General features: G+C 47.3%; 2 protein-coding genes across 6 annotated transcripts in view; one reads left to right on the top strand and one right to left on the bottom strand.

The window, feature by feature from the left end:
* The first annotated feature begins 2,918 nt into the window (after positions 1-2,918).
* trip10b (thyroid hormone receptor interactor 10b) lies at positions 2,919-14,754 on the top strand. Of its 5 annotated transcripts, none has more exons than XM_062564380.1 (14): positions 2,919-3,221; positions 6,290-6,573; positions 7,287-7,434; positions 7,568-7,630; positions 8,293-8,397; positions 8,567-8,695; positions 8,858-9,004; positions 9,435-9,596; positions 10,163-10,201; positions 12,836-12,945; positions 13,734-13,866; positions 13,946-14,013; positions 14,183-14,352; positions 14,467-14,754. In XM_062564380.1, the coding sequence occupies exons 1-14, from the start codon at positions 3,198-3,200 to the stop codon at positions 14,610-14,612; spliced, it is 1,728 nt and encodes a 575-aa protein (XP_062420364.1). In that variant the 5' UTR covers positions 2,919-3,197; the 3' UTR covers positions 14,613-14,754. The 5 variants fall into 5 exon arrangements, with proteins under 5 accessions (XP_062420364.1, XP_062420366.1, XP_062420363.1 ...); XM_062564382.1 differs by having other exon boundaries at positions 7,284-7,434; positions 14,240-14,352; XM_062564379.1 differs by having other exon boundaries at positions 7,284-7,434.
* Positions 14,755-15,584: 830 nt separating this feature from the next.
* sh2d3a (SH2 domain containing 3A) overlaps positions 15,585-18,712 on the bottom strand; it is an 8,348-nt gene continuing 5,220 nt past the window's right edge. The window contains 10 exon segments of the mRNA XM_062564389.1: positions 15,585-16,130; positions 16,850-16,996; positions 16,999-17,034; positions 17,147-17,258; positions 17,395-17,462; positions 17,465-17,565; positions 17,690-17,805; positions 17,892-17,945; positions 17,948-18,055; positions 18,447-18,692. Of these exon segments, the coding sequence (XP_062420373.1) occupies positions 15,937-16,130; positions 16,850-16,996; positions 16,999-17,034; positions 17,147-17,258; positions 17,395-17,462; positions 17,465-17,565; positions 17,690-17,805; positions 17,892-17,945; positions 17,948-18,055; positions 18,447-18,692 (1,182 nt within the window). The 3' untranslated portion in view covers positions 15,585-15,936.

Below are 18,712 nucleotides of genomic sequence, written 5' to 3'. Positions count from 1 at the left end.
GATATTAATTAATGTTGTTGTTACATTGAGGTTTTTAATGAATGTTTGTTCATATTAATCTTAAAAGTAATGAGTAATCAATTTAGAAAACGTGTATTTTAGACACTGTTGTTTAATTGCTAATGTTATTTTAAACACAACACTACACACATTTAATCATCTTGGAGGCAGAATTCTACCAAGTGGAACATGTTCAGCTAGCGTCTCTTCCTGCCTAGCAGCTAGCTTAGCCTAGCAGCTAACTTAGCCTAGCGGCTAGCTTAGCCTAGCGGTGCTTTAAGTGGTCCGTTTGCCTTGGCGAAGGTTTTGTAGACGATGGATCACGTAGAAGTTTGGTGTCTTTTAGCTAATTTTTGTCAAGCTAATAAATAATATATATATATATTTATATTTATTTATTTATTAAAGCATGCAAATAAGCAGTTTGTTTTTCATCTCACGGATCTGAAAGCAATAACTGGAATGAGTGCGTTGGCTCAGAGCTAAAGGAGAATAAAACACAAGTAAGATAATGGGGATTTCTTTTGTTTCTTTGCAGTTTGGTGCAGACATCAGTGGCAGTCATAATGCAATGAACTTTGCCCCACACCAACAACCCGTCCTTCTGCTGCTGTTGATGCTTGTTGTGCACGGGGACCTGTGACTGACGCTCAGCGGCCTCGGAATGGACTCAATACATAAGCACTGCAGGCCGCTAGCCGGGTTACCGGGGTCTTCTCCCAACACTTGACAGCGACCTCGCTTCCTCCACCACTCTTTCAGCCTTCTTTTTGTACCACCCCCCTCCCCCTTGATGAGATGAGATCCCTCATCTCAGCCCTTTACAGTTACCTTATGGGCAGCTATTATGTTCCCAATTATTCATGTTTTAGATCACATTCGTTAGAGGCCACCCAAAATAAACACCTACGCTTTGTAAAAGGTGTTTGTAAAAAAAGCACTATCCACTATCTGAGGGGAGGTGTGGAAGAAGCATGACGTTAATATAGTAATACAACAATCTAAAAGTACAGCGTTCAAAATCCTACTTGAGTAAGGCAAAGCAAGGCAGTTACAGTTGTATAGAATATTTCAACAACAAGGCTGAATTTGTAACTGTCTTAATATGGCTGTTAAGTGTTGAGAGTTGAGGTTCGAATCCATCATTGCACCTAGATTTCTTGGTCCCTTTTGTGGTTTTTAACATCAGTGATTGAAGCTCAGTATCTTTGTTTAATTAAGAAAGTTTTGGCACTCGTTGTTTATTTGTTGAATGCATTTACCCAGACCTTGTATTGGATTATAGTCCCTTGGTGTTATAGGTATGTAGTGTGTGTGTGTGTGATCTGCATACTATGATAACACACTTTTTTGTTTTCCATAACCTGAGCTAATGGAAGCATGTAGATGTTGAACAGGAGGGGCCCCAGTGTTGAACCTTGGGGAACACCACATCATTTTAATTTTCTTCAGCTGTAATGTGTAATTAGCTACAGACAGTATTCTCCGTGTTTATGTATTTCAAGTAGGATTTAAACGAGTTAAGTGTCTTGCCAGTCCCACCCAGTTGATTAGTCTGTCAGTAATATGTCATGGTCGACCGTGTCAAATGCGATGAGATCCTGCATTCAGATCCAGCACTAAGAGTGAAATTCTGCCATTGTTGTGTTTAAGTGAATCGTTGAAAACCTAAACCGGTTGTCCAGTTATTCCCAACATAAGGCTCCTAGAAACATACGAGGGGTCATAAAAGGATTCACAACTTTCTATTCTACTTTGGGAATTTTCTCAAATGTGAGCTTTTATTTAAATGAAACCATGTGCGAAGTATACTGGGCAAATGTCTCTTTGACAGAACTGCAAAAAACTCAATGATACAAACGAAAAGGATTGGAAAGCACCTGTTAAATCTTTAGCAGTATTTTGAATGTTAATCACATTTATCTCTATTCATGGGGGACAGTCCGGGGGCACACAACCACAGGGAGGGTTCACCTCGTCTGACAACAATCAGGACCAGTTCACTTCACTTCCTGCCCTCCTGTGTTTTTTTGTGTGTCTGCCCCATCAATGTACGGAATCATTTCACTTTCAGCAGATTGTTTAAGTAAGAAAGACAAAATTCGTTTTTAGATGGTCTTGAATTTAAATTTTAAACATACATTAATCAATCCGTAGGTTATTGCTGAAAAAGACCAAGTGATGGTAGTAGAGGTTACTAATTAGCAAAAAATATTATATTAATATTTAAAAAGGTATTAGTAGCCCATACACTTGTTTGCTGCTCTTCAAAAAACATACAAAGAACCATGACTTATATTATATTAAAAAATGTTGACTTCTGGCATCTGATGTTTTTGCCTCGTCATTATTGGTGAAAACATACATATTGGAATACTAATTAGTGCATATATGCATAATTCTTGTATATCATAAGATTTTAAGTGAGTCATGGAGGGAAATTTTGAGTTTTCACCACTGAGTCAACGAAGCTCGTATCGATGCTGTTTTCCGAATTTAACGCCAACTCACAACAATTCGGATGTAAAAAAATACCTCCGCACGCCCCCCCCCCCAAAAAAAGGGCCCAACTTTGGCGATGATTCCGATAGTTCAATAGAGTCCGGAAATTTCAGCTCCCACAAGAGAAAACAGAAATAAAATCCGTCTCGTTCATTTTACAATGCGTCGTGGATTACTTTTAAGACAATAGCAATATTAATTTAAAGTGCATTTAATCGGCTACATTATGAGCCGTGTGGAAGTGGCGGACTATTCGTGTGTGTGTGTGTGTTTAAAAAAAAAAAATTTAAAGGAAGCTTTTATTATGGAAATAACCTGCTGCTTCTTTAAGATAAAACAGACACAGACGCCTCCGGTACTACTCCCTCCCTCCTCCTCCTCCTCCTCCTCCCTCCCTCCCTCCCTCTCTCGGGGAACCCAAACTTGTTTCAGGAAAAAGCGGCTGAACATATGTCCCTCCCTGCCCGCGCCGGAGGAACCAGGACGGAGGAGAAGGCGTAAACTTCCTCCCGACGTTTGCTGCGCCTTTCGAGACTCGACATTTTTTTTGCGAAATCTTTTTTTGTTGTTGTTGTTTTTAACGAGAGGAGTTTTTTTTTGCTTTTAATCCGTTCGCCCGGGTGCGTTCGTTGTTTTTCCTCCCACCGACCACCCCCCCCCCCCCCACCACCCCCCCGGGACGTGTATTTGCAGACATGGAGTGGGGAGCAGATCTCTGGGTGAGTTGACAGCTGACCGAAGAACATCCTCCGGAGTCCCGAGGGCTCCTCCCGGGTAGGCCCGGGATACGTGCTCTACACACGGCGGCAGGAGTCCCCGCACGCCCCGACGGGGTTTCGCCACTCCTGCTGGAGGGGATGGTGGGGGTGGTGGTGGAGGGGGGGGGGGGGTTATTACTCTCTCTGCCCACCTTATCTACACACACTGTGGACTAAAGGTGTACTCCAACCCTCTCTCTCTCTCTGCATCTGGTCAGTGTCTCTCTCAGCTGTGAATCTGTGACCCCCCCCCCTTCCTCCTCTCTGTGACCTCTGGGGGGGGGGGGGGGGGGGGCAGTGAGCATCCGAGTAGAGCTACTGAACCAGTAATCGTTGTTAATCATAGTTTGCTTGTTAGTCCGTCGTTAGTTAAGTCCTATCAAAGGTCAGGAGAGAGTTTTTGAAATGACAAAAAGAGTGTCTTCGGGGTCGTTTGTCTCGTCCAACCAGAAGTCCCCCGGACCTCAAAGACATCCTGTCCCCCCCCCCCCCCTCCCGCAGGCCCCGAGAGGGGCAGGAAATCCCTACATGTGCAAAGCTGAAAGCATTTTTCTTTGCCTCGTAAAAGCTTAATCAATGGTGGAAACAGGAGATTGATTTGTCCGATCAGGACCCCGTGAGATTATTCCACAGCTGGGGGCCTGAATGGCGGAGGACATCTGTGCATAAACCAGATGTTCACAGTCATTCTGCTGGTGGACCCCATCCATCGTCTGTGCCGGGACGCGTCGGTCCTTGTGGCTTTAAAGCAGGACCGGTTCCGGCTGCGTGAGCGCCTTGTTTTGTCATCATTTCAAGCATCAATATCAAACAGTGCGATGTTCTAGGCCAACGAAAGGACGCCTTTCTTTGTCCTTGCTCATAATACACGGAATGTTTGGGATTCCTGCGATACTTATTCACTACACGAGGGCGATATCAAGAAAGTGAAACGTGTCCTCATTTAATCACAGTTAAATAGGTTTTGTAGGTCTTTAGGTTAAAAAAAGAAAGAATGACCTCATGCCAGACTGTGTGACTGGATCAGCTGGTTACTCATCGACCAGGCCCATCAGGCCCAGCGTGTCATTCTGCACCGAGGGAAAAGGCACGTTTCCGGTAAAACTGCGCCCCGGCCGTGTCTTTGGAATGTCGGAATGCCGTTGGTCTGATTTGAGGCTTCTAAAAGTCAAAGAGCAAACCGTGAGCACCGAAAAGCAGATGTGAATCGCCATTGAATTTAACAGATCACTCGGTACAAAGGTCAACAACGACCAGCAGGTGCAACCGGTGTCCGTGGCCCTCGCTCGGGTGGAGGCGAGCCGCAGCTCCGCGGCCGCTCGGAGCCGAGTCGTCACGGTGACGGGAAAGGGGAGGGGCGGGAGGGCCGGGACCAGTTGGACTGGTTTCCAGGGCTCAGTGGAGGCCCCGGTGGGACGGGCGGTCACAGGGCGGAGGTTCGCTCTGAGCTCATGATTATCTCATTCCTGTCTCACTATCAGCAGTTCCTCCCCCCCATTTCTCACAAGCACGCTGCGGTGATGCAATCGGTGGTGGACGCCACGCCGGGGTACGTCTCAGAGGCACGCCGCCTGCCCTGCAAGCTTTTCATCGCCGTGTGTGTCCAATTCTCCCTCTCTCTGTGTCTCTTCTCACGGTACAAAAATGTCAATTTCAAAGCGTCGTCCTCGTTTTGTTTTCTTAATCCTGTTCCTTCCTCCGCCCCAGCCCTCTCGTATCCAGGACACTGCTCGCCGTTGCTATGGCCTCCGTTTAGCCCCGCCCCCTCCTCTGAGGACTTGGCACATGTCTCTAGCTCCGAAACACCCGAGCCTCTACACGCACACACGCACACACAAGCATGCAAACAATGAAAAGGTGGAGCCTTGCTTTGTCACAGATGGGACAGAGAGGACAAATGTTACCTGTCCGACAGGTTTACGTGTGTGTGTGGGTGGGTGTGTGTGTGTGTGTGTGGCGGTGTGGGTCTTTGATTTTTGTCTGACGGCAAAGAATGTAAAGAATTCGACAGGAATGCTTTCATGGTCTACACCTTTTGTAGTTATGCGTGTACGAGGAAATTAAATGAAGGCGGAATGCTTTGTGTGTGTGTGTGTGTGTTATTCTGTGTGTGTGGGTGTTATTCTAAGACTTCCAGTTTCCGTCTGTGTCAGATCCACTCTGATAAAATGCGCTCAGCTGATTGAGCGACGAAAGTCATTCAGCGTCTAATTTGACATTTAATTGACTGATTGTTTACAAATGTCAAAGTCTGGCTGGTTCTCTTAATGTCTCTTAACTTGATCCGGTCTGTTCTCTGGGTCTGCAGATGTTATTTTAGTTCAGCATTTGCTGACTCGGGTGGTGGTGATGACGACCACAGAAGAACTGTCTACTCTCGATCCCCCGACCGAGTATTTTGTCAATCAATCAACAAATCTGTCACTACGAAAATAACAAAACGACAAGCATACGAGCCACGTACAATTGATTCAAAGTCATCATATTTTGCATTTACAGCTCAAGGTGATTGATTGAGTGGTGACCTGCAGATTCCTGACTTGATTATCGTTTGGTCGATGAAATATCAGAAAATAGTGAGAAATGTCCTTCACGGCGCTTTAAGAAATTGTGTTTACTTTTAGCCATAAAAAAACCAAAATTATATTATTATATAATATAATATATTATATTAATTATTTTATAAGAAATAATAAAACCAGACATGGGGTTTTTAAAAAGTTAAGTTAAACGATCAATTAAAACATTTGCAGATCCATTTTCCAGGTCTGGTTTGTTGCTCTTAAACTGCAGGCGGCTTCACTTCTTGTTTCGACAGCTTTTTGCTTTCACTCTCGTTCTCACGCAGGACTTCTTAAACTTCTGGGCCTGGAAAAAAAGCAGCAGTGTACATTTATATATATGTGTGTGTGTGTGTGTGTGTGTGTGTATATATATACACATATATTAATGGCATTGTCATTGCCTACAGTGATGTCCTCACCATCCGCTTCACCTTTTAACGCCGCTCTGCGCTCTCCCCTCTCCAGGACCAGTACGATCAGATCGACAAGCACACGCTGACGGGCCTCGACCTGGTCGACCGCTACATTAAGTTTGTGAAGGAACGGACGGAAATCGAGCAGAACTACGCCAAACAACTGAGGCGAGTGATCGTGTCTTGTGTTTTCATGAATTGGGATCTTAAATATATACGTTTTGACTATTTATGTGTGTGTGTGTGCTTAATAAACATCACACTGTTTCTTTTACACAACAGGAGTCTATCAAAGAAATATGCAAAACGAGGGAGTAAAGAAGAGCAAGACCTCAAGTGAGCGAACAATCAAAATGTCAATTTTTATTCCTTGTTTTGTGGATACCCAAATGCACCCATGGCACTGTTGGCACCATTAGCGCTGTTAGCACTGTTGGCACCATTAGCACTGTTAGCACCCATGGCACTGTTGGCACCATTAGCACTGTTAGCACCCATGGCACTGTTGGCACCATTAGCACTTTTAGCACCCATGGCACTGTTGGCACCATTAGCACTGTTAGCACCCATGGCACTGTTGGCACCATTAGCACTGTTAGCACCCATGGCACTGTTGGCACCATTAGCACTGTTAGCACCCTTGGCACTGTTAGCACCATTAGCGCTGTTAGCACCGTTAGCTTTGCGATGCCGGCTGAAGCATCGGGCCCGTTGAGAGACTTTAAGGCCTTTTGAAAATGCGCTCTGATATATCGGCATCATATCTTCTGTGGAGAACTATTCTTCTCTGAAGAAACCTCTAACGTCACAAACTATTTTAAAACATTGCTGTGTTTCTACTGTAAACCATAAATCCACTCCTTTTCCCTTTTGTTCATGTGTTTCATGACTCACTTCTTAGACCACTACACTATAAGTTTGTCAGGCCCGTAGTCCTTGGATACGGTTGCCAAGCTCCGATTGAATTTGGGTCCGTCGTCCGGACCGAATGTTTGTCTCTGCGGCCGTGAGGATTTTTTCCCGAAATCGTTTGTCACCTCCCGCAGCAGATTCAGCAATCACGCATCACTCCAGGAGATCCTGAACGAGCTGAACGACTACGCCGGCCAGCGGGAGCTCGTCGCCGAAAACATGATGACCGGCATCTGCGCGGAGCTCACCAAGTACCTCCAGGAGCTCAAGCAGGAACGCAAAACGGTGAGACCGGGAGAAACCAACTGGAGCACTGGGGCGCCGGGGGGGGGGGGGGAACGGGAAGATTAACGTGGAGCGCTGTGAAATCGCCTTAGTCTGCAGCACAGTGACTTAAAGCTCTTTGTTTGTTCCGCAGCACCTCTTGGATGCCAAGAAGGCCCAGCAGGTCTTGGAGGTCAGCTTTAAACAACTAGAAAGTGTGAGTCACCTGTTGTTGTTGTTGTTGTTGCTTACAGGTGTCTAGTTTGCATCAATTGTCATTTGAAGCTTCTGTTTGCTCAAATGGTGAAAAGAAAATTTCATTTTATTTGACATGCTTGTCGTTCAGTTTCTTAAAAGTGTCCTGGGAGAAGCCCTTTCATTTGTTATTTATTGTTAATTAGGGTAAATCAGTTTACTTAGGAAATCCAAGTCAATATTTATTCATTTAATCCTTCTTTTATTGTTGGAATGTGTGTTTATCAGTCATGATGAATTGCATATTTCGGCAGAACTGCTATGCACAGACTCCAAAGACCTGGTTCAACAAGTATTCGGAATTAATTCATTAGAGTGAGTTGACTCGAATTTTCAATAGCCCAAAATCACAAATGTGCCTCCGAGGCCAATCTGTGCACAGAAGACTCACATCGACGCAGCAGACGGATGGATGTAAGAATAGTGTCTCCATTCAATGCTTTTGTCTGGTTCAGAGATGTAAATCTCTGACATTTTTACCTCTTCTTCATTCTAAGGAAATTAAATCGCAACTTTCTCCATGTCTTTGTTGGATAGGAATTCAATGCTTTATTCATTTAAGTGTATTAAAGTGTGTGTGTTTGTTTGTGTGTGCGTGCGTGCACGCTGTGTACATGGCTGCAGACTAAAAAGCGCTACGCCAAGGAATGGGCAGAAGCTGAAAAAGCAACACAACAAGCTGAGAAAACAGAGAGTGACCTCAATGCCACCAAGATCGATGTTGAGAAGGTAAACACACACGTCAACCCCCCCCCCCCCCCCCCACCCACCTCCTCCTTGACCTCCTTGACCTCCCTGTCTTCCACCCTGCGTGACTCTCTCACATTTCTCCTTCCTCTTTTGCATTTTTATATTTGCATCCCTTCCTCCGTCTCTCTCTCGCTCTCTCTCCGAAAAGGCCAAGCAGCACGCCCACCACCGCACGCACGCCGCCGAGGAGTTCAGGAACGACTACGCCGCGCAGCTGCAGAAATACAACAAGGAGCAGAACGCCTACTACTACTCTGAGGTCCCGCAGATCTTCAACGTGAGACAGCAAACACGCGGGAACTCCACGTGCACGATGACGTCGTGCCTGAATGTGGTCGTCTTCTTCGCGTGAAGGCGAATGTGCACATTTTTTTAAAGGCGTGAATGTTCAAGGCGTCCCGTTGTGCGCTGTGTGTGTGTGTGTGTGTGTGTCGAGCAGAAGATGCAGGACATGGACGAACGCAGGATCCGGCGGCTGGCGGGGGCCTACTGCCAGTTCTCTGACATCGAGAAGAACGTGCTGCCGATCATCACCAAGTGTTTGGACGGGATTTCTGCAGCAGGGAAGAAGATCAATGAGAAACAGGTACACGTGAGGATGTTTGTGTGTGTGTGTGTGTCATTTTGTCACGCGTTATTGAAATAAGGGGAGTGTGTCTGTCCGCTGTATCAATATCAAAGACACCTCTGATCTTACAGATCTGATGCCTCCTGGTGGTTTTAAAGCAACAGTTTATCGTTTTGGATTTTGTTTTCATGCCGGCTGCCCGTTAGCTTAGCTTAGCTTAGCTTAGCACAGTGACTGAAAGCAAGGGGAAACGGCTAGCCTAGCTCTTTCCCTCCAAAGCTCACTAACGCTTGGTGACCTGCTAACCTCTTTTTCTTCTCTGCGAGAAGAACAATTGGTTGAAACCCCATCGTATTATAGTTCAAAGACTCGAGAGCCACTGTTGCCTCTGCGTCTGATGCGACAAAGTCGCTCGCTTCCAACAGCGCCCGTTTTTGTCGCCACGCAGGACTCGATGCTGTTCATCGAGCAGCACAAGTCCGGTTTCGAGAGGCCGGCCGACGTCGACTTTGAGGACTACACCCAAGGAATCAAACCGGCCACCTCTGACTCCAGCCTCAACCCCCCGAAGGTGCGCGCTAAGCTCTGGCCCTTCAGCAAGAAGTCCAAGGTGAGTCTGCGCGCAGCCCGCCGCCCGCTTCCAGGCTTGCGTCGCATTGGTCGCGCTTCACGTCTCAAGGGAGCGATCTTCGCCGCCTCTCGCCTCGCTTGCCCCCCCCCCCCCCCTGCTGCTTCTGCGTTTGACGACCTGAAAACCCTTCGGAACCTTCTCTCCAAAACGTAATCTGACCAACAAGAAGCTGCCAGACTGAAGTGATCAAATCGTGTCCCGTCCATTGAAGCTGGAGTTAATTGTGCCGGTTTACTGTTATTTGATGTTCTTTTTTTTTCAGTAATGAGCACTCGTATCAGAGCGCCTCTCAGTTTTCATCTGAAGCCTTAAAAATGTCCTTTTCCTTTTGAAAATAATACTGGTGCAATCTCTTAAGACATTTAAATTGAAGTTAATGTTTAAATGTGTCACAAATATCATTTTTGAAGAAAAGCAAAAATAATTAACAGCTAAACTGTATTTCTTTTTAAATGTAACTCTAAAATGAGTAAATATGGTATCTGTCAGGAACTATTTGGATGAATACACATTTAGCGTGCAAGTGCAAATTTCTCTCCTGGCAGGTCAGGAAAAATAATTCACAGAAGAAACATGTCACTGCAGTAAGTAAATCGGTGTTTCTGGTGTCACGGAGCCAGAGGCCATGTGACGCTTTGTTGGGAGGATCATTTTGTGGCTGGTTCTGGTCTCTTTTTATTTTTATTTTTTTAATGGGGTTGGTTCAGAAAAAGAAATACCTCCCAGTCGCATTTTTTATTAACCATCGCGTCCCCGTTTCCAATAACGATCCACATTTCTCAATACACACAAGTGTAGCGTTGCAGCCGACAAACCTGCAGAGACTCGTTTGCGGTCACGTCCCTGCGTCCATTCTTCCAGTTGCTCTCTGTCGATTTGTTGCAGGCGTGCAACATGACGCTCGCATGCTCTGATAATAACTTACACAAACACACACACACGCGTAAAGCTCGACACACATTCCACACATGTCTCACCCCGCCGCCTCGTTGCCCTCGGGGGGGGGGGGGGGATCCTAATTCCAGTCTGCTGCACAGACTTGCCCCGTAACGTCCTTCTCTCTGTTGTTATCACAGAAATTTCTGCATCTGTTTGACTCGCTTTGCTCCCTCTCGTCTGATCTCCTCCTCCTCCTCCTCACCCAGCGTCCTCCCCCCCTCCCTCAGTGCGTCCCTCCATCCCCCGTCCCCTTACCCTCTCCAAGCTGCAGCGCGCCCCCCCCCCCTCTCTCTCTGCCTTAGAGAGTTTAATCGCTTTGTCAAACCCGGGATTTCCTCCACCTTAAAGAAATGACACCCCACCCCCCCCCGTGTATTGTACTCATTAATAAAACCGGCACATGACCTGTGACTGTAGGAGTGTGTTTCCAATGTGGGGTGTGTGTTCTGCATGCGTGTGTCTCTCTGTCTGGATGTCCCGTGCTGATAAGAACACGGTGACCTTGACGTTGACGTAACACACTGAAAGGGGGGAAATACTAATTTTATTAAGAGTAACTTTTCTCTGCGCGCGAGCTGCGCTGCTACGCGTCTGCGGGTAGAAATGCGCCAGGGCCCGGTCACACCGCCGACCCACCGGCTCACACTGCATGGCCTTCACGGGCTGGCTCCAGAACTAGCGCTGACGTGCTAGCTCTGCCAGGAAACGCCTGCGATTCTTTTACTTTTACTTTCTGTTTTCTCTGCCATTTGTAAAAACTAAATCAATGTACACGCTAGTTCAAATATTTCCACATTCTGGTTTTAATAGAATTAAAGCTGGCGCTACAACTCAAACGTAAGACGCAATTTGGGGTTTGTTTTTTTCGTCACTCTTCATTCTAAAGACATATTAAGGCTTCTTGTGCCCTTTTGAGGCGCAGTTTATATTCCGATAGTGGCGTCTAAATCAAAGCAGGTGGAGCAAGAAAGCTACAAGAACTTCTTTCTCTCCGTTCCCTTTTAAATTCCCCAAAAATCGGCAAATTTCACTGCAACATTTTGCAATTAAATGCAGGTGTGACCGGGTCTCCTGGCGGGTATTTTGCCCTCACGGCTGGCTGTGTGTGTGTGTGTGTGTGAGACACGTGCAGCCTTCTGTACCACAGCCAGCTGTGATGCTGCACAGCTGGCTGAAGGTGCATTTAGTCGCAGGTCCAGCAGGATTATTTGTCTGGGTTCAGTTACTCTTTTAATTTCTATAAAATGACATTTTCTCTCGTGGCAAAAGGGACCTGCATTTCATGAGTCTTTATTCTGTGATGCCGAACTGATTCTAACTTTACATGTTGTCTGTTGAGCAAAAGGGCAAGGACTCTAATTTTATAAAAGGCACATTTTGTCACAAATATCTTTTTGTTATTTCCGTTGTATCATAGACATTAGGGGCCACTTCACTCGGATTACAAAATAATTAATATTCTTAATATTAGATCGCTCTGAAATGTCTGTTTCCATCCACGAGAGAGAGAAGGAGAAGACGGTAAAACTGTAATTGCAGTAATTGCAGTTTTTCCTTTTCTCATTCCGACTTTGTTTTTTTTTGTAACAGATGACCTTTAACAGCCTGCCTCAGTGAGTCTGCATTAGTCTGCAGTTCAAAGGTCAGAGGTAGAAAAACAACATTTTTGATAAAGCCTCCTAAATCCAATTTGACGCTCATCATTCATCTCGTGTAAATCGAACGGCCTTCTTGCTCCTGCATAGATGCGCGTTGGTGTGGCATCACAGCAGAAAGAGTCTCACCTGTTTGTTCAGTGTGCATCCCAACGCTGCACAGCTGAAATCCAACCCTATTCTTTGGGCGATGTTGTTGGGCCCCGTCTGTAACTACTTTGTGTTCTCTCTGGGTTTTATTATTATTTTTTTTCTTCAATTGTTACCCTGAAAGTGGTTTCCATGACACCAGCAGCCTGTCTCTTGTTAGGTTTCTCTCTCTCTCTCTGTTGGAAAGACAGACAGAAACAGGGAGGAGTGACATCTGGTGGTGATCATTGATATGTTTGTTAAATGCATGACGCTGAGGATAATTACTGTGTGTGTGTGTGTGTGTGTGTGTGTGTGTGTGTGTGTGTGTGTGTGTGTGTGTGTGTGTGTGTGTGTGTGTGTGTGTGTGTGTGTGTGTGTGTGTGTGTGTGTGTGTGTGTGTGTGTGTGTGTGTGTGTGTGTGTGTGTGTGTGTGTGTGTGTGTGTGTGTGTGTGTGTGTGTGTGTGTGTCTGTGTGTGTGTGTGTGTCGGTAGGCGCATGCTGCAGAAGATTTCTCTCATCTTCCTCCGGAGCAGAGGAAGAAGAGGCTTCAGGGAAAGATTGATGACATCGCCAAAGATCTGCAGAAGACGCAGGACCAAAGGTGACCGCGTAGCCCCCCCCCCCCAGCATCGACGGGCATCCCATAACTATGGGAACTTCTAATCCCATCGTAGCAAAATGGCATTGAGCATTAGTTTTAATTTTAGGGTTTTATTTCAGTTCCGTGTGAAGGTGATCTAAACGAGGACGTAGTTAAAGTAAAATACTCCTTTGAGAAACACAAGTCAAAGTATCGCGTGACGCAAGTATCTCCCAAAGAAATGAGCCAATCTGACTACGTGGGTTTTATCACATATTTATTTAAAGTAAACATCCTCAGAAGTCGCTCATTAAAGAGCACTGATGAGCTCACTATCGCCTCATGGGAAATAACAAAGGCAGAGGTAGATTTTTAAGGCTTTTAGTGATACACATTTACGGTAGAAATGAGCTTTATTGTGGTCTCATCTATTTTGTGAATCCATCAGGTTTGGTTTTGTGTAACATTTTTTTTGTTGTGCGACATACTTCTGCACTTCAGGGCTTGGGCTGTTTTTTTTTTATACTTTTGGCTCCAGAAATGAGTTCTAATAGAAATGCTGCAGCAGACGGAGATGTTTCAAACCGCTGTGTGTGTGTGTGTGTGTGTGTGTGTGTGTGTGTGTGTGTGTGTGTGTGTGTGTGTGTGTTTATTCTTTCTCATTTCAACATCTGTGCACACAAAGCCGGGTCCAAAAAGAAATGTTTTTCTACTTTCGGGTTGTCAAACACTCGTGCCTTCCTCCTCCTCCTCCTCCTCCTCCCTGATGGGTGCTCACACATTTCTCCTTTCTCCTGTGGTGACGTCAGCGAGGCCCTGGAGAAGATGAAGGGCGTCTACGAGCACAACCCGCAGATGGGCGACCCCTCCAGCCTGGAGCCGCAGATCTCCGAAACTGCCCAGAACATTGGCCGGCTGACGGCGGAGCTCGCCAAATATGAGGTCAGCGCACAAACAAACACGCACGCACAGACGCACACGTCTGTGCGAGTGTTGACGTCGTGTTTCCGGTGCGTTGCAGACGTGGCTGTCGGAGGCGGTGGGCGGGGAGGACTCGTCCAACGCCATCAACAATAACACTCAACACAGGTAACGCGTCGCTTTGGACAACACCTTTTGGTTGAATTACATTTTTAAGCATCTCCTCTTCATCATCATCATCATCATTCCGTCTCGAACAGACGTCGCGTCTGAACGGCTGTCGATATGAAATAATAATGCAAAGTGTCAAACTATCTCCGTAAATTGTCCACGACAGCAAAATGCCCCCCCCCCCGAACGCCACGTCTCCATTGTTGTGCCCGGGTGTTTCCAGGGTGGCGGCGGCGGCGGCCAACCAGCCGCAGGGCCTCTACTCGGAGTTCGATGAGGAGTTTGAAGACGTGGAAACTCCCGTCGGCCAGTGCACGGCTCTGTACACCTTCGAAGGTACCTTCCATTAATTCACGCTCAACCCTCAAACTGGATTTGATCCCAGCCGGTTTTGCATGTGTCTTTATTGTGTGTGCGTGTGTGTGTGTGTGTGTGTGTGTGTGTCTGCAGGCAACAGCGAGGGCACCGTTTCCATTACGGAGGGAGAGATGTTGAGTATAATGGAGGACGATAAAGGAGACGGATGGATGAGAGTCCTCAGAGGCAGCGGAGAAGAGGGCTATATACCGTCATCCTATGTCAAACATTCCCCATAACACACACACACACACACACACACACACACACACACACACACACACACGCACACAGACACACGGCTTGTAATGGGAAGGTAAGTTAGAAGCCGAAGGTGAATACAAAGTCATCCGCTATAATTGGGGCCTCCCATCTTTTATCTGGGGCCGGTGGCGCGGCGATGGAGGCGCCTGATTAGAAAGCCTCTTATCGAAAAAAGTCTCTGATCTTCACGGATTTTCCCGGGAATCCAAAAAACGTGTGAATGTACACCTGGAACTTCTGCGATGACCAGCGTCACAAAGTGCTACGTATCTTTTATGTTGATATATCCATTCACTTGACCCCCCCCCCCCCCCTCCCCCTCTAATTACCTGCTGAACCTGTTCCCCCCTCGTCAATAAAAACCCACGCTCTCCTGACAGGACGACTTAGAACTGGATGAAGACCACTGCTCCTATCATCTCACGAGGGACTGTCACTTTAAAAGGGGTCTGTCTTCTAAACAATAGGCTAAAATCTGCTTCCGCATGTACGGTGTGTAATTGTCGGCACAAACACTTGCAATTACTTCATAAACCACAAAGACGGAGAGCAAGCAATTATTATTATTATTATTATTATGTCCTCATCTGCAGAGCGATCTCCTGGTCCTTTTTAATTTTTAATTTTTTTTTTTCTTCCTTTTGACTTAATCCATGGGTCTCATACTTTGTACACTGTCTTCAACCTGTTTTTTTTTTATGAATGAACGACGGGGGGGGGGGGTTTGATTTGAAGGAAGGAGGCGGTTTTTAAGCTTCAGGGAGCAAAGGAGTGTTTTTAAGACTCGCGTCACCCTGATGGGACATTTGCTTTTTGCAGAGAAAACTTCTCTCCAGTAGAAACGTCCTTCTGCAAATCCTTCATTGAGCCACACCTTGTTTACTCCATCTCTCTCTAACCACTCTGTCCTGCACTAGTAGATGTTTTTCTTAGCATTTTAAGGGGTATTATTGTATGATCTTTTTTTTTTTTTTTTTTTTAAACAAAATGTATGTATTTACGTGTATTGTTTTGAGACATAAAGTGAACAAAAGAAATACAAATTCTCGTCTTTCTTTCTTTTCAGAAAAGTTCCGGGCCAAAAAGATTTATTGCATTAGAAACACACAAATTTCCAGCGCGGTCGCCCACGGCAGCAGAAGCTCATGTGCAAACCGCTTGAGTCACGCGACCATGTCGATGAGCGTCGTCATTGCACATTTGGAGAAGTCAACAGATTTTCTGAATCCGACGCGGCTCTTTTCACAGTGCTCCACTCAAAAAAACAAAAAAAAACGGGGCCGCGCGGGGGCGGGGCCCTCAGGTCGCGGGGTCGAGCTGCCGCGGCGTGATCTCCGCGGGCTCCAGCTTATCCGACAGCACGGAGAGGATCTTGTCGAACTTGTCGTAGCGCTCCCCTCTGTCGGCCAGCGACCCCGACTGACCCCAGAGCAGACGCAGGGCGAACTCCGTCCGGAAGGCCTCCAGCAGCTCGGGGACGGGAACCCAGCTTCCTGCCGGGGGGGGGGGGCAACGTGACGGACGTCAGATTACGGAAAGGACAGGAAGTACCAGCAGGGCCTCGTGCAGCAACTAGCTCTGCTAGCTGGTGCAGGAGGAGGCTACTTCAGCTCAATTCATCACGTGATGAATTGGACTTTAGGACGCTACCTTGAAAACTTTTAGCCTTGCGGTTAATGGGGTGTATATAGTGTATATAATCCCTCTTACTTTTGTTTTGTAATTGTTGATGTTGATGTTCATTTTGTTGTGTTTGGCACTATGGGCCCTATGTAGTACTGTTGTGAGATGACAAATGTTATTAAATTCTGGGGTGGCCGCCTATAAGCTCTTTTGCTTCGGCCCGCCCCCTTTTGAGCAGAAGGGTTACTGCTCAAATAAATAAATAAATAAATAGTGGGATTAGAAAACCTCACAAGCGGTCCAGAGCTTTAGGATTTCTGTAACAAACTCCATTGACTAACCAGAAAAAAAGCAATATTTAACTTAAACTCATGCAAATATTCTGGTCCTCATATTTCGCCATAGGTCGCCAGTGGAGGTTTAGCAAAAGATCCTTATTTTGACATTGTAATTTATATTAATCTCTAATTGTTGATAAATCCCATCTTTTTAACACTTTTTGCAAATAATACAATCCCCCACCCACACCTCCTCATCAAATGTATAAAGATATAAATATATGTATAAGAGCAAAGACGTGCGCGTGCACCTGTGAGCAGCGCCCTGGCGTGCTGCTGGTGGTCGGCCGCGTGCAGCGCCGCCCTGCGGGCCGCCTGCAGGACGTCGTAGAGGAGCTGGCAGCCCCGCTCGCTGTCCTCCACCGGGTCGCCGCCCTCCATCGCCATCAGCAGGGGACCAGGTGCGGCACGGCGACGGGTCCGCTGACCGCGGCGTCTGCGGAGGAGTGCGTGGGGGGGGTGGGGGGGTGGGGGAAGAGGGCGTGAGAGTCCGGGAGGGGGGGGGGGGCACAGGTTATGTTCTTTCTCTCCCTGCGGGGGTCACTCACCGTTGCCGTCGTTCAGCAGGTTCATGAAGGGTTTGAGCTTCTTCTCAAACAAAACGGCCGTGTCCGTGTGGTTCCTTCTCAGCGCTCGCCACGTCATCTCCAGCCGCATTATCTGCATGAATATTATTTTACACTTTATGAAAAAAAAACATTTTTGAACCCTACTTCACCGTGACTTTCTGTATGACATTCTACACTTGTGATGGAATACTATATTTTAATTATTATTATTATTTTTTTTACACTACCTGGGGCATATCCAGAGCCTTCATCACAGCGGAGAAGGAGTACAGGTTGTGGGCGTGTTCTTTCAGGGCTGAGCCAATAGGATTAATTTGTGTAGGACGGTGGCCCTTTGGCTCACGGTTCCTGTGCAGCCCAGGATGTCCACAGCAACTCCCAGCGACAGTAGATGATGCCTGGGGGGGGGGGGGGGGGGGGGGTGGGGAAATGGCAGTAGCTGGAGGAAACCCACGACGAAACCGCCGCGAGAGACAAGGTGGGGGGTGGGTGGGGGGGGGGGGGGTGTTCCCGATCTCGTACCTTTCTAACAAATCCTTCCGTAACTGGCTTCCGTGCGGCAGAGTGACGAGCTCCAGCCCCGAGCCGACTCCCATGGACGCCTTCTGCTCCTCGGTCACCCCGACGATGCGCGCCACCTGCAACACACCCCTCGGTCACCTGGATGGACGCGCCTCCCTGAGCCCGGGGGGGGGGGCGGCGGGGGGAGGGGAGGCTCGCTCACCTGGCAGTCGACGCTCAGCATGTGCAGAGCGGTGGCGTCGCGCGTCGGAGCGGTTTGAAGAGCTCTTTGAGTGCCAGCAGGACGCCGGGCTCCAGGGGCCGGTTGTTCTCCGGCAGGAGCTTCGAGTGGAACCGATTCAGCTGGAAGCAGGAGGCCGACTCCACCTGCGACGGAGGGGGGGGGGGGGGAGATGGACTTCACGACGTTTGTGGTGCGCGGTGGACGAGTTATTTCGCAGTTAGGAGTTGGCGCTGTGAGGCTTGTTATATAAAAAGCTGCATGCTGCACTATTAAAGGAGACGGGTCGCCTGTTGGAAACAACACGAAACCCAGGTGTATTCCTGCATAATAACATTGTTGTGTATATTCTCAGCATCACAGTGGATGAAAATGATCAAATTCACTGTCACAGAAGACAGAGAAAACCAGTAAACGTCCACATCGGAGGAATTGAAACCATTGAATTAAAGGAGATTAATGGCAGATCAAATATCTACAACGCCCAAACTGTACAGCATGCATATAAATAAAAGTAATAAATAAAAAAGAACAAACTTGTGGCTTTTGAAAATGCCAATCCTCGCCTCCCGCCGCCGCCTTCTGCCGCAGCTGTGCCAACTCTTTGTTCTTCTGGTCCTCCAGGAAGCCAAAGGACGTCTCCGTGAGGCGGGCGCGGCTCTGCCACTTCTCCTCCGCACGCAGTCGGTCCACGTGACCCTTCCGCCGGGCCTGTGGCACCTGGACGCGACCAGGACATGAACCCCTCCGTGGACAATTTACCATCATCACCCCTCCTCCTCCTCCCCCCCCCCCCCCCCCCC

The sequence above is a fragment of the Pungitius pungitius genome, chromosome 9, assembly GCF_949316345.1.
Source record: "Pungitius pungitius chromosome 9, fPunPun2.1, whole genome shotgun sequence".
Taxonomy (NCBI): Eukaryota; Metazoa; Chordata; class Actinopteri; order Perciformes; family Gasterosteidae; genus Pungitius; species Pungitius pungitius.
This window is presented reverse-complemented; position numbering and strand designations above follow the sequence as displayed.